The sequence below is a fragment of the Petaurus breviceps genome, unplaced genomic scaffold (assembly GCF_028583685.1).
Source record: "Petaurus breviceps papuanus isolate PSGF00001 unplaced genomic scaffold, PetGlider_PUasm1.0 208, whole genome shotgun sequence".
Classification (NCBI taxonomy): domain Eukaryota; kingdom Metazoa; phylum Chordata; class Mammalia; order Diprotodontia; family Petauridae; genus Petaurus; species Petaurus breviceps.
The window spans coordinates 30284158-30298886 of record NW_027185852.1 but is presented as its reverse complement, the minus strand read 5'-3'; the positions used below and the strand labels follow the sequence as shown (position 1 = coordinate 30298886).

General features: G+C 44.6%; 2 protein-coding genes and 1 pseudogene across 3 annotated transcripts in view; all 3 read left to right on the top strand.

Annotated features, from left to right (window-relative positions):
* Positions 1-93, top strand: part of LOC138165449 (U5 spliceosomal RNA) — a 153-nt pseudogene extending 60 nt beyond the window's left edge.
* Positions 1-11026, top strand: part of ARMH1 (armadillo like helical domain containing 1) — a 40118-nt gene extending 29092 nt beyond the window's left edge. The window contains exons 6-11 of the mRNA XM_069093338.1: positions 9210-9332; positions 9410-9482; positions 9755-9884; positions 10058-10135; positions 10535-10616; positions 10703-11026. Of these exons, the coding sequence (XP_068949439.1) occupies positions 9210-9332; positions 9410-9482; positions 9755-9884; positions 10058-10135; positions 10535-10616; positions 10703-10833 (617 nt within the window). The 3' untranslated portion in view covers positions 10834-11026. The remainder of the gene's footprint in view (positions 1-9209; positions 9333-9409; positions 9483-9754; positions 9885-10057; positions 10136-10534; positions 10617-10702) is intronic.
* The window catches only part of LOC138165419 (small ribosomal subunit protein eS8), a 230373-nt gene that overhangs the window by 186320 nt on the left and 29324 nt on the right, over positions 1-14729 (top strand). The window lies entirely within an intron of this gene.

The following is a 14729-nucleotide window of genomic DNA, read 5'->3' as shown; positions in this document are numbered from 1 at the left end:
TCGTATAAATCTTTCGCCTTTTACTAAAGATTTCCGTGGAGAGAAACAATTGAGTTACTCATCAATTTTTTGAGATCCTGCTTAGGCAGGGTTTGTAATCCAGTGTTCAAGAAAAGATTACTTTGTACGAGTACGTGCGTATGTACATGATCGCGTGGCTCATGGTATGTAATCATTCTATCCGCATCTGCAATGTTTATGTTAGGCTGTAGAACTTTGTATTTATAACCAGATAGAAATTACAATAATCTAGAGACAAAAGGTTCTCCAGGACCTGAGGTAAGTAGGAGCCAAGATGGGAGGGGGGAGATTCTCAGGAGAGTACTGCGGGCCCAATCTTTCCCTTAAGAATTGAGTGAATGCAGTTCTAGAAGCGTTGAGTGAGGACAGACCCTGCTCCCAATCCCTTTCTACGGAAGAGCCTGCTTTCAGGGAACTTACAATCTAGTGACCCATAGCTAGGGCAGGAAAGACAGGAAGGCGGACCCAAACCCATCGGGTCAGTTGTCACGCTCCCTACGGTCCTGCCAGTCAACAGAATCAGGGAACTGGCAGCAGCTCATTCAAATCATGTGGTCATCCATGCTGCCTGGATCGGGGAGCTTACCGCCTCCCTGGGCAGCTCCTCCCACTGGAGGTGAGGAAGCACTTCCTGACATGCAGCCTCAGTTGGAATCTGCATTGTTCCTGGCTCTGACCTCTGAGGCCAAGCAGAAGACAACAAGCTGATTCCCTTCTTTACAGGGGATCCTGGAAGATAAGCAGCTTGTCTCCCCTGAACCTTCTCTTCTCCAGGCTGAACACGTCCAGACTCCATTCCTTCTCCATCCTGGTCGCGGTTCTCTGGACACTCCCGCGATAAGCCACATCCTTCAATCATCATATTCCTCAGAACTAACCATGGTGGAAGCTCTGCCTTCTCTCAATAATGCAGCCTAAGATCCCTTGAGCTCTTTTGGCTGTCCAGTCTTTCTACTGGACTCATAATGCTCATTTTGTGGGCCACTAAAACCCCCAGATCTTTTTCAGATAAATTGCAATCAGCCTTTATTAATATCTGCAGATAATACCCTTCTCTAAGAAGGAACCACCAAACTGAGTCTTAGAGGAAACTTGTGTGTGTCTCTCACCCAGTTCCAGATGTGGAAGTCATCTGAAGGCAGTCTGAAAGTTGGAGAGAAGCTGGGACTGCTTACTAATAGATTTGAGGATCTTGAGCACAGAAATGATAAAGAATTAATGGGATCTGATGGGTCAGCAAGTGAAATAGTCTAGAGGAAGAAGAGAAGAGGGAAAGAGCCCTGAGAGGTAATCATGGTTAGTGGATGAGACCTTGATAGAGATTCAGCAAAGGGAAGGAATAATCAGATAGATGGGAGGAGAACCAGGAGAGAGTAATGCCCAAGAACCTAGAGGGGAGAAAGGAAAATGCTTTGTACTTTACAGGGCTCTAGTCATAACCACTCTTATTTCTATCCCATTTGGTGCTTAGCTCAGAATTCTGCAAGTATCAGTAAATGTTTTTGGAATATGGGGAACCCAAACTCATTTCCAGATTTACTGCTATCTCAATCACACTACCAAGGAACTATTTTATAGAACATTATTGAGTAAATTTTAAAAATCATTTTTAGTAAGTTGATCACAAAAAGTTTACAATCTCAAGAGAAATAAAGGGAAAATAAAAGCAGGGATGAATGGGTTCATGACCATATCTCAAAATATAAGGCATCAAAATTATTTGGCACTGGTTAAAAAATAGAAAGCCAGATTTGTGGGACACCCTAGATAAAAACAAACAAATAAACTCAGAAGAAGCTATATACAACTGTAGCCCAGTGTCTTAGCCCCCAAGAGCCTAAACTACTGGAGAAAGAAGTCCCTTTCCAACAAGGACTTCTGGGAAAACTAGAAACCAGTTTGGAAGAAAATGGATTAGAACAGCATCTTACACCATATACATGGTAAGCTCCAAACAGATACCTGACACAAATATAAAAGATTATGTCCTGAAAAGATTACAGTAAAACAGAGAGGTGTTTTTTCATCATTATGGTGAGAGAGAAAACTCATAACAAGAGCTAGAGAGAAATTTACAAAAGATAAAATAATTTTAATTACACAAAATTTTAAGGCTTTAGCCTAAACAAAACCAATGTAACTGTTGACAGAAAAAAATCTTCTTATCAGATACTTCTGATAAAATCCTGATATTCAGGATATACAGAGGATTTACACAAATATATATGACTAAGAGTCATTCTCCAATAAATTAGTAGAAAAAAGAGATATAAATGGAAAATTATCAAAAGGAAACTATCAGCAGCCATGTGAAAAGTACTTAAAATCATTAGTAATGTGAGAAATGCCAGTTTAACAATTCTGAAATTTTCCCTTAAATTGGCAAAAATGACCAGTAATAGCAATAGTTATTACTTGGAAGTGGCCTGTGGAGATACAAGTACTGGAAAACACTTCAGAACTAGGCACAAAGAGTCACTTTCACTATATTCTTCATATCTTTGATCCAGTCATCTCTTTACTCTATATATAGCCCAAAATAGTCACTGTGATCAGTGTCAAAATATTAATTACAATAATAATATAACTAACAATTTATATTATTTAAGAATATATTATAATATTATAACTTGAATACTAATAACACCTTGTAGTAACAAAAAACTAGAAACAGTGTGGTTTGCCCACCATTGATGAACAGCTAAAAAAAATTATGGTTTCTGACCACAATGGAATATCACTGCCCTATAAGAAATGATAACTAAGAGTTCAGAGAAACATGGGAAGCCTGTATACACTGATACTGAGTAAAGTCAATGGAACCAGGACAGTATACATGGTAATGGCAACAATGTAAATAACAGCTCCACCAAAGAAAAACCAACCTCAGAGACCCATTGAAGGGACTACCTTTGAGTCCAGATTAAAGAAAAGGAAACATAGGGCAGGCTAGGCCCTGGAGTCAGGAGGACCTGAGTTCGGATCCAGCCTCAGACACTTCACACACACACAAACACACACACACACACAACCTAGCCGTGTGACCTTGGGCAAGTTACTTAACCCCAATTGCCCTCCAAAAAGCAAAAATAAAAAACAAAATAAGAAAAGGAAACATAGGGGCTGCGAGGTGATTGTAATGGAAATGCAGATTTAAAGATCTTCCCTGCCCCTAGGCTAAAGTGCACCTGGAGTCTGGGGTGTGAGGCTTGTTTTTCAGTAGATACTTCTTGATTGGCCAGTGAGTCAATAAGGTTGTTACATTCTCTGAGCCAGGAGAAGGCTATATAAGCCCTGATGTGTAGCTCTGTTTTGGGACTCACTTTGAGAAGTGTTCTGTGATTTGATCTGAATTCTGGGAAGCCGTTGTTGAGAGTCCCCGGGCTTTGAAAAACCCAGATGTAGAAACCCAGATGTTGACTGGGTATGGATGTAATGGTTGGACAATTTGGAAATCTGTCTACTTGATCTGTTTCTGTCTTGATAATTCTGCCTATATGCTTTGAAGTTCGGGGTGCTGACCTTTTTCCCCTGAACAAGGTAAACGATATATGTCTGATTGATTAAAGTAAGCTTGTTAACCCATTTTGAGTTGCTTTCCTTTATCAAAGCAGATCCAAGAACCTGTGTGAGCAGCCACCCTGGGGACTCCGGGGTGCTTGCTGCTACAGTGGTGCAGTGAATAGAGCACTGGCCCTGGAGTCAGGAAGACCTGTGTTCAAATCTGGCCTTGGACACTTAACTTAACTTTGGGCAAGTCACTTAACCCCAATTGCCCCTCCAAGAAAAAAATAAAGGAAACATCCTTCCCCGGTGGAACATCCTTTTTCTTGGTGGAGAGGTTGGAGAATATGAGTACAGAATATTACACAGACTGTCACATGCAGTCGCTCTGCTGGTTAGGTTGTGGGTAAGTTTTTCTTTGGTACAGGGGAAGATTAAAAGGAGAACTGTATTGGGAAGTGACCTTGGTTGTTATTGTTTTAATGGCTTATATCTCTTTTTTTATAATCATATTAAACATATTTCCATATTAGTCATGTTATGAAAAAAGAATCAGTACAAAGGGGGACCACAAGAAAGAAAAAAAAAAGTAGTTGAAAACAAAACAAATTAATAAAAAGTAAAAAGAGTCTGCTTTGATCTGCATTCAGACTCCATAGTTCTTTCTCTGGATGTGGGTAGCATTTTCCATCATGAGTCTTTTGGAACTGTCTTGGATCATTGTATTTCTGAGAAAAGTTAAGTCTATCAAAGTTGATCATCGAACAATGTTGCTATTACTGTGTACAAGTTTGTTTTCTTAAGGACGTAAATCAAAGGTATTACAAGCTGGAGAATGTCCAGAGCAGGAAGCCAGGAGGGACTAAAGAGCCCTGAGTCTGTCATATGAGGATTGGTTGAAGGCACTGGGTATATTTTTCCTGGAAAAGAAAAGGCTTAATGGGGACATGAAAGCTGGTTTCAAAAAATTTTTAAATGCAAAGTTAAATCCATATTAAGAAAACCCTTCCTAACCATACAACTATCCCGAAGTGGGAGGGTCTGCCAAGAGGGGTAATGGGCTCCCTCTCCTGGAAAGTCTTCAAGAGGTCAGATTGCCACTACTACTTGCCCAGTATGTAATAGTGAGGTTTCTTTGGGGTATGGGTTTAACCAGATACAGGAAGCCCCTTCCAATTCTCCAATTCCAAATTGTCTCAAGATGCTATATCTGTGTAAGCCACGAGGTGTCACTCAAAGCTCAAACTGCCTCATTCCATGGGGTTTGCACATGGGTGGGAGGAGGGAAGCTAGTCTGGAGCTAGGAGCCCACCCACCACCTGCTGTGGGCTTCACAGAAAGTACCTAGTCTTCCCCCACCCCTGGACACTGTGTTTAAAGCCTAAGGTAATGGATAAATTCCCCCAAACAACTCAAAAGCCTCTTACTTTTCTGCGCTAGGATCCCAATCTCCCCTCCCTTGCCGTTGCTTTCCCACTCTCTCAGTGTATCAATTAAAGGTATTTACAACAGTGAATATGAAAGTAACCCAGAGCCATCAGCTCAACTGGAGTTGACTCCAAGGCTCCTGTCAAGCATCAAATAAGATTTAAGAGCTCCCTCCACCTTGTGCCGTCCTTGGCCACAAGAACGGAAACCTTGCTGAGAGCCAACAGGTAGATCAAGTGTTCTCTGATTCAAAGGCAACAAGCATGGATTGTTTTTAGTCATGTTTCAATCATGTCTGATTTATCATGACCCTATTGGAGATTTTCTGGCAAAGAAATGGTTTGCCATTTCCTTCTCCAGTTTATTTTACAGAAGAGGAAGCTGAGGCAAACAGAATTAGGTGAGTTGCTAGGGTCACACAGCTAGTAAGTGTCTGAGGCCAGATTTGAACTCAGGAAGAGGCGGCTTCCTGATTCCAGGCTTGGCACTCTATCTACTGTGCCACCTAGCAGTCTGCTAATGTGCCAGGCACTGGGCTAAGAAAGGGAAACAGGATAATAATGTTAGCATTTCTATAACACTTTCAGGTTTGCAAAACACTGTCTCATTTATCAAATACTATCTCATTTTATCCTCACAACCAGCAAGGTGGTAGGCGCAATTATCCCTGTTTTATTGATGAAGGACCTGAGGCAAACAGAGGTTAAGTGCCTTGCCCATAGCTGGCATCTGAGGAAGTGTTTGAACTCAGGTCTTCCTGATTACCACTCCTAGATTCTATCCACTGTGCCACTTAGCTGCTCTTAAAACAATCCCTACCCTCAAGTAGCTCACAGTCTAACAAAGAGACAACATGCAAATGACTAGTTACAAATACAAAATATACAGGATAAATAAGCGATCATTTTGGTGGAAGGCGCTAAAATCAGCGGGAGAAGGAATGTGGACTCCCCATGCCTCACAGGAGCTCACTGTGGTACCCAGTGCCTGGCCAGTGGCTTGCTTGGTACTCCCATAACCGACTCCAGGAAACTGTCCCCCCAGTTTTGGGCTGGGGCTGCCCACATAGCCCCAACACCTCTTCCTTGTGTTCTTCTGGCATCTCTTCAGAAAGAGTGAACCCAGCAATGAATGGGACATTCAGCAGTTGACGGTGGTGGAGGGGATAGGATAAGTAGAGTAGCAAGCTACCCTTTCTGCTCAAGAATTGCTTCTCTCTAGGAATCATGCAAGTAATTAACTGCCCAGGAACTTCAGCTCCCTTCACCAGGGTATTTGTGGTCTTACTATTTCCAGGCTTATGAAGAGATATTTTCACTGATAGAGTCACTGAAAGCAAGGAATGTTGTTAGAGAATGCTAATGAGGTTTTAGAATGCCTGTAAAACTTCACCATGCCTTCACAAACTTCAAACACCTCTGAGTCAAGAAGGGGAAAAGGCCCTCAGAGGGCTTTAATAGCCCCGTGAATTTCAGAGTTGGAAGCTCAAAGACACGATAAGCTTGGAGCTGCTTGTGCACATCCCTTTGAGGAAGGGGAGCAAGAATTTTCTCCTATCTTTTCACACTCCCCCCCCCATAAGTCTTGTAACTTTGAAAGTAACTCAGGGGGAGAACATTGTACACAGTAACAGCCACAGTGACTGACTTTGATAGACTTAGCTCTTCTCAGCAATGCAAGGACCTAAAACAATCCCAAAGGACACATGATGGAAAATGCCATCCACATCCAGAGAAAAAGCTATGGAGTCAGAATGCAGAGCAAAGCAGACTATTTTCTTTTTTGTTTTGTTTTTTCTTTCTCATGGTTTCTTCCATTTGTTGTAACTCTTCTATACAATATGACTAATGTGAGAGGTGGCTAGGTGGCTCAGAGCACTGACCCTGGAATCAGAAGGACCTGAGTTCAAATCTAGCCTCAGATGCTTAACACAAAAAAAACTAGCCATGTGACCTTGGGCAAGTCACTTAACCCCAATTGCCCTCTAAAAAGCAAACAAAACAAAACAATATGACTAATGTGAAAATATGTTTAATAGGAAAACATATATGTAGAGTCTATATCAGATTGCATGCCGTGTTGGGGAGGGAGGGGGAGAAAATTTAAAACTTATGTAAGTGAATGTTTGAAAACTAAAAATAAACTAACTAATAAAAAAGGTGTCCTGGGGGACCAATCAGAGACACCACATCTAGCAGGGAGCAGAGACAAAACTCCAGATAGAGATCCAAAGAGAGTCACTTGGGAAAGGAAGCAGCTGCAAGAAGCATGAGCCCTGGCAGCAGAGAATAGAGCTGGGTCATGGAGAGAAGCAGAGCTCAGCTGGGGATTAGATACAAAGGGAGATATTATAGAAAGACAGAGAGATCATACAGGTCTTTCGGCTTCAAGAAGATGCCTTTGCCACACATATACCTCACTGCCATTGAACTCCAAGTTTGAGTCCACTTGTTCCTTTGGATTCTGAGTGGACAGCTAGGCGATGGAGTAGAGTATTGGGCCTGGAGTCAGGGAGACCTGAATTCAAATCTGGTCTTAGACACTTACTGTGTGACCCTGAGCAAGCCACTTAACCTCTGTCTGCCTTGGTTTTCTTAATTGTAAAATGGGGACAATATTAGTACCTACCTCCCAGGGTTGTTATGAGGATAAAATTGAGGTGATACTTGCAAAGGGCTCAGCATAGGCTAGCACATGGCAGGCAGGTCCTTAATAAATGCTTATTTTCTTCTTGGTTTTTTTTGTTTTGTTTTGTTTGCTTTTTGGAGAGGGGGAGGTAAGGCAATTGGGGTTAAATGACTTGCCCAAGGTCACACAGCTAGTAAGTGTTAAGTGTCTGAGGCCACATTTGAACTCAGGTTGTCCTGACTCCAAGGCCGGTGCTCTATTCACTGCACCACCTAGCTGCCCACGCTTGTTTTCTTCTTGAGTGTATTTATTTTATGGGGGGTGGTGATGTTTTACAGGTATTGAATTTACTATGTCTCCTTAGTAAATGTCTTTACTAAGAAAAATAAAACCCTGTCAAATGGATGTAGGACACCCATGCATGCATCCTCTATCAGCCCTAAAACCACTCTGCTCTGCACTTTCATCTCACTTTGGTGCCTAATGACTCAGAATACAGACAAGAGAGTATCCAGACCTCAGCCACAGCTTGAGGTTGACACAGGATCAGAGACTAACAGAAGGTCAGACTTGGGAGGGCCCTCTAGTCCAACCCATACACAAGAGAATTCCCACGATAAGAAGAGGCCATTCACATTCTGCTTGAGGAACTGCAAGGAAAGGGAGCTCATCCCCTCTGGAGGCAGCCTGGCCCACTCTGGGACAGTTCTTCCTTCATTCAACCACCCCTCCCCTCCCCCCACTGCTGGTTCGGAGTCCTGAGAAGTGAAACCCTGCCCCTCAGCAAGGCAGGCAGTGATAGGTCTGCAGGAGGTGCCCCACCCCCTGATCCTTGAAGCTCCATTCAAGGAGGACACCCAGGTTGTCCATCTCCTCTGGAGTGTTCCACTCTGTTCCCAGTTGGGCACCTCATCCCCCCAGTCACCTCCTTTTTTCAGCTTCCTTTTATGTGTTGTCTTCTGAATTAGAAGGTAATCTATGTGAGGACAGGGACTTTTTTTTGGCTTGTATTTATATTCTCAGCGCTTATGATAATAAGTACTTAAATGCTTGTTGACTGACTTATTGATTTAGTGAAGATAGCCATCACTTGTGTTCCCCTGAGCCTTCTCTTCTCGGTTAAATATGCCCAATTCCTTGAGCTAATCCTCTAGGCCCTTCACTGTTCTGGCTGCCACCTTCCAAGTGATCAAAGTCCTTCTGAAATCTTGCCAATAAGAACTGACCCCAGTGCTCCAGATAAGGTGTGACCAGGACAGAGGCCAGCTGCCTCCCCATTGCTTACTGATGAAGCCCAAGATGACTCTAGGGTTGTTGGTGCCTCATGGCCCTTATAAGGGGCCTGTAGTGTACCAGCATCCCCAGATGCCTTCTAGAAGAATTAGATTCATTGTAGACAAAAAGCCAAAGGGAAGGGTGGGCCCAGAGGCCCTCTTTGTTCTGGGCTGCACTTGGGAGCCTGGGGAGAAGAGGAGCCAAGCAGCTGGACCAGTTCAGGGAAGGTCTTTGGGTTTGGGGCAGCCTGGTGAGTGGTGGACCCCTTCTATGCCCAGGAGCCAGGTGGGAGGTGTTACCTTTGGGATCAGAGCTTTGAGATCCTTCCTTTTCTGTGCCCCCTCCCCATACAGCCATCGAGCTGATCAAAGACCTCATCAAAACTGATGTCCGGACTGCCCTGCTTAAAGGCCTGGTTGCGCTCCTGAAACCATCTGCCAAGGAAATCACCAAGCTTCAGCCCAAGGTCTTAGAAGGTGAGCCAGGCCTCCCTGGGGGCCCCCAGCAGGATTTGTCCACTTACCCAGGATCCATCCCTTCCTTCCTTCTGCAGACCCAACAGTATTCCAGGTCTCTGGCCACCTCCCTGTGTTTCTCCAGCAAGCTGCAGCCGCCAAGTCCATCGGGCAAGTTGTCTTCCCCATTAGACTGGGAGCTCCTTGAGGGCAGGAACTTTCTTTCCATCCCCATGTCTTGGCACCCTGGTTGGCACATAGTAGGTGCTTAATATATCTGCCCAGTGAGTGATGAGCCCTTATGCTAGTTGCTGCAGCTCTGACTCAGGACCCCCGGGCCACACAAGGCCCACTGCACACTGCCTGGGGCCCCTCGATGAGCTGACCCAGTTTGGCCTGGCCCAGGGGATCTCTGCTCTGCTTACCAGGGCCACTTCCCACAGGATCTTATCTCGAAGCTCCATGGCTGTGGCAGAGGAGCTGCTGTCCCTGCAGGTAGTCAGTCACCTGTTGTATGCCATGGGCAACCAGGACCACAGCAATGGGCAGCGCTTGGCCAGCCTCACCCTGGAGGTAGGGAAGGGACAGGGCTGGAGCTGGGGCAGAGGGGGCTGGGGAGGGGAGCCCTGGGAGTGGGGGTGGGGACAGGTACCTGGAGAAGAGGGGCACAGGGTAGGGGTTGGAGAAGGGGAGTCTGGGATGGTGGCCAGCACCTCCTGCCTTTATTCTCTTCTCTTTCTCTGCAGTACTTTGTCCAGACATTTCCCATAGTGGAGGAGCATGTGCATATGGCCATGGGGGATACTCTGTTTGAGCTATTCATGGTGATCTTCCTGCCCCTCTCTCCCACCCCAACCTCCTCCCCCCATCCTGCCCCCCAGGCCTAGGCTCAACCTCAGCTGGCCCCTCTCCTGCCTCAGGAGCCTAGTCCTCACCCCCCACAAAGCTCTGGCAGACCTCCAGCTGGCTCTTTGCTTCCACCCCCACCTCTGTGCTCTCAGGAGGTCAGGCTGTGCTGGGGTCTAGGCATCTCTCTGTCCTTGGGCCGGTGTACTCAGTGCTACAAGAACCCACTGTCTGGTTCTCAGCTGGGCCTCTCTGTGGCTGCTGGACTAACACAAGCCCAGTCCTGGGGGGAACTTCCCCAAAGACCAGGCCCCTTCCCCACAGTGCCCCCTCCATTATTCCCAAAGCCACCTCACTGTAACACCCCTATTTCCTAGAGCAATGCAGAGGACTTGTACATAAATATGGACAGCATCCAAGCTGACATCCTGGCCTCCAACAAGATCAACATCCCTGAGGGTGAGCTAGGCTCTAGAGGCTAGAGAAGGGGCTTCAGCTGGGCCAGGCCTGCAGCCTAGGGACTAATGTCTGCCTCCAACTCCCAGCTTTAGGGATCTTCTCTTCCAAAATCTCCTCAACCACTCGGAAGAGCTTTGAAGTCCCCAAGTCTGTGGAGGAAGGTGATGTGAAAGAGGAGACAGCCAAGGGTAATGCAGAGCAGATGAAGTTGCCCTGAAACTGCCCCACCTCTGGCCATGAACCCTCATCCCTGCCTGCTAGGGCTGCCCACCAGCCTGGGGGGAGGGGAGGCCCCTGAGGCTGATGGGTGCAAGAGTATGTGAGGAGGGGAAGCTTTCCCATGGGAGAGACTTGGCTGCCCCTCCAAGCCCCCTCCCAGCCTCTGGGTCTCTGAGGTGTGGGAGGGAGTCCAATAAACAGAGTGTCCTTTCTCAGTAGATGTGTGCATTTGTAAGGGTGTCCATATTCCCATTCACAGGCATCTGCCAGTTTAGACAGGTAACAGATCTACCAGCCTTGACCTCTGGGGCTAAGTTGTTTCTTTTGCCTGACCTGCTCCTCTTAAAAATGTGGTTGGAGAACCTTAGAGATGCTTGGCAGCTATTGGGCAAAGAGTTACCACCTGGTTTATGGTCCAGCCTTCAGAGACCTATGGAGGTTTCTGCACCATTCCCCTTAAGCTAGTGTGAAGGCCCAAGCCCCTCCCTTCAGAGTTCAAAGAAAAGACCAGGCCTGAGGTGGTCAAGATGGCAGGGTGAGAGGAAGCCTTAGTGTAGCTCTCCCCCCACACCTTCCCAACAAAGATCTGGAGAATGCGCCAGATTGAATGTTGAAGGGGAAAGCCAAGACAAAGTCATAGTGAGTCATTTTTCTAGCCCAGGGCAGCTTGAACACATGGGCAGGGAAAGGTCTGAGGACACTTGGGAGGGGATCAGGCCTGGAGCATGGGTGACTGTGGACCTGGAATGGTCACAAGCATTTGGGCCCAGCTGCATACTGTACAAGGAATAAGTTTGGGGAAGGAAACAGTAGCTTTGTGGCTCCGATCCCAGAAGCAGCAGCTCAGATTAAAAGGGCACCCACACTTTAGTTGCTCTAAATATGTGGAAGGCCAATAGGGGATGAGTTCATGCATAGTCTGCTGAAACTTCCAACCATAAACAAGGTGATAGAACTAAACCTGGGTCAGAAATTTGCAGAGTGCAGACCGGGAGGGAGGGTAGTCAACAGACCTTCTTTGGGACTGCTGAAAGTATATAGGTCCCTAACCTCAAGCAAAAGGATGTAAGACGACAGGGGCTCAGGCCAACACCCTACACAGAAGCATGCAAAGCCTAACACTAACAAAAAGTCCAAAGTCAAGAAGAAGACTAGAAGAATGAGCAAACCAAAAAGAAACCTGGCCACAAAGAATACTGTGGGGACAGAGGAGCTCAATAAAGGACTAAAAAAACCAGTCTACAAGCAAAGCTTCAAATATACATGCAGTTAAGAGCAACTCCAATAAGAATTCCTAGAAGAGTAAAAGCAAGAGTTAAAGGAGCTAAAAAAAGATTTAAAAAACCAAATTAATACTAGAAGAATGAGAAAAGAGGCAAGAACTAGGAAAGAAAGATATGAAGAGAATTAATAACCTAGAAAAAAAAGTACAAAATCTTACCGAAGAAAATAACTCCTTGAAAATTAGATTTGATCAATGGAAGCTAAGCACTCCATGAGACAGCAAGAAATAATAAAAGTCAAAAGACTGAAAACATAGAAGAAAATTTCATAGGAAAAATAACTGACCTGGAAAATAGATTGAGGAGAGAACATTTAAGAATCAATGGACATTGGGGCGGCTAGGTGGCACAGTGAATAGAGCACCTGCCCTGGAGTCAGGAGGACCTGAATTCAAATGTGATCTCAGATACAACACAAAAACTAGCCGTGCAACCTTGGGCAAGTTACTTAACCCCAATTACCCTCCAAAAAGCAAGGGAAAAAAAGAATCAATGGACAACCTGAAAGTCATAAACAAAAAAAGAAAGTCATAAACAAAAAAAGAATTTCATTATATAACGAAATCATAAAAGGAAACTGCCCAGATATCTTAGAACCAGAGAGCAAAGTAGAAATTTAAAGAATCTACCAGTTACATCCTGAAAGAAACCCAACAATGAAAACTCCCAAGAATATTATAATCAAAATCTAGAGATCTCAGGTCAAGGGAAGAAAACTGCAAATAGCCAAGAAGAAAGGATGCAAGTACCAAGGAGCCCAATCAGGATTACACAAGACTGAAGCCTAGAGTGGGAACAGAAAGGATTATCTCACATAATCAGGATATGAAAGTAGAGATTCATACAAATTAGGGGAAAGGGTGGGGGGGGTGACTGAAACTTGAAATTCACTCTCCTCTGAATTGATCAAAAGAAGTAAGCCTATACACACACAATTGAGTATAGAAATAATTTCATTTGACAGGGTAAAAGGAGAGAAAGGGAAGTCATGGGGAGGGAGAATTAGTAGGGATGGAGAAGCAGAATTAGTCTTAAGCAAAACAAATTCTAAGGAAATACAAAAATGTTTATAGCTCTTTTTGAGGTGGCAAATAATGGGAACCTGAGGGTGCCCCTCCTTTGGGGAATGGATGAACAAAGTATGGTATATAAATGTGATGGAATGCGATTATGTTAAACTCTTCTTAGCATAATGACCAACCAGGATTCCATAGGCCCAATGAAACATACTGCCCACCTCCTAATAGGAAGGATTCAGGGTGCATGCAGACTGAGTGATTTTTTATTTTTTTAGGATATGGCCAATGTAGAAATTCGTTACAATTGACTATATATGTATGTATAATGGATCTTGTTTTTCTTGTGTTCTTAATAGTCAAGGTGTGTGTGGGGGGGGGGTGCAAAGTAAGAAGACAATTCTAAGAACATTAAACAAAACAAAAAAATATGTATATATAGGTATATATGCCCACATATGAGAGAGAGAGAGAACTCTGATCAACACAATCACCAAGCACAGCTCTGAGGACTCACAACGAAAAAATGCTGCCCACTTCCTGGCACAGAAATAGTGGCCTTGAGCGCAGATTGAGATTTTTTTTGACATGGACAATGAAAAATTTTGTTTTGCTTGACCATAAATTTTTTTTTTAATAGGCACTGTTTTTTCTTACTTTCTCAGTAGAGGTCAAGGTGAGAAGTGGGAGGGAAAGAAGGATGATCTTTGCTTAAAAACAAAATAAAATGTAATTTAAAAAACTGAAAAGATTCAAAAATCTCAACAGGCTCTTAGAACATCAAACTCAAGTGACTGATGTAAAAGTTAGTTGAGAAAAGTGTAAAATCTTACACTCAGTTTTAAAAAATTAACCATACAAGTATAAGAAGAGGTAATCGCCTAAAAATGATGGGGGTGAGGGGGGGTTAGGGGACTGCAGTGCTGTCAGTCCATCAAGACAATGGGGCTATCAGGATCATGGGTTGCATTAAAGGAAGGTGGAACTTCCAGGAAGCTGGAGACGGGTATCCTTCTATGTTCTGCCCTGGTCATGCCTCATCTGGAACATTGTGGTTGGGGCTGGGCACCATGGTTCAGGAAGGACATTAAAGAAACTGGAAAAACATCCAGAGGAGGGCTGCCAAGGAGGGAAAGGGCCACATCTGAGGGTCGGTTGAAGGAACTGGGATATTTAGCAGTCCAGTTTCACCAAATGATAAATTTAAAGCTGGAAGGGACCCTCATGGGACCATGCCTGAAAAAATCCCCACTTCAGCATTTGGGACAAGTGGGCATCCAGTCTCCCAGGAAGGGGCCCCCACTGCCTCCCCAGGCAGCCCCTTCCAGGCCCTTCTTTTGCTTTCCTCTTCTTCCCCTCCTTTATTCTCCCTTTAAATATAGTTTGTTATGTGGGACGTTTCTCTGGGCGGGGGCAAGAACAATGGGAGAGATTTAGGGCATATAAAAACCAGACATTACTCAAGATGTTTTTAAAGGTTCTTCCAGAGATCCAGGAGCATATCATTTGCTCATCAGACAGCACTGCAGCGATCCACGAGAAGCCAGGAGAAGGTGCAGTTGAGATCTGGCAGCACGTGCCCCAAATCACTAAAA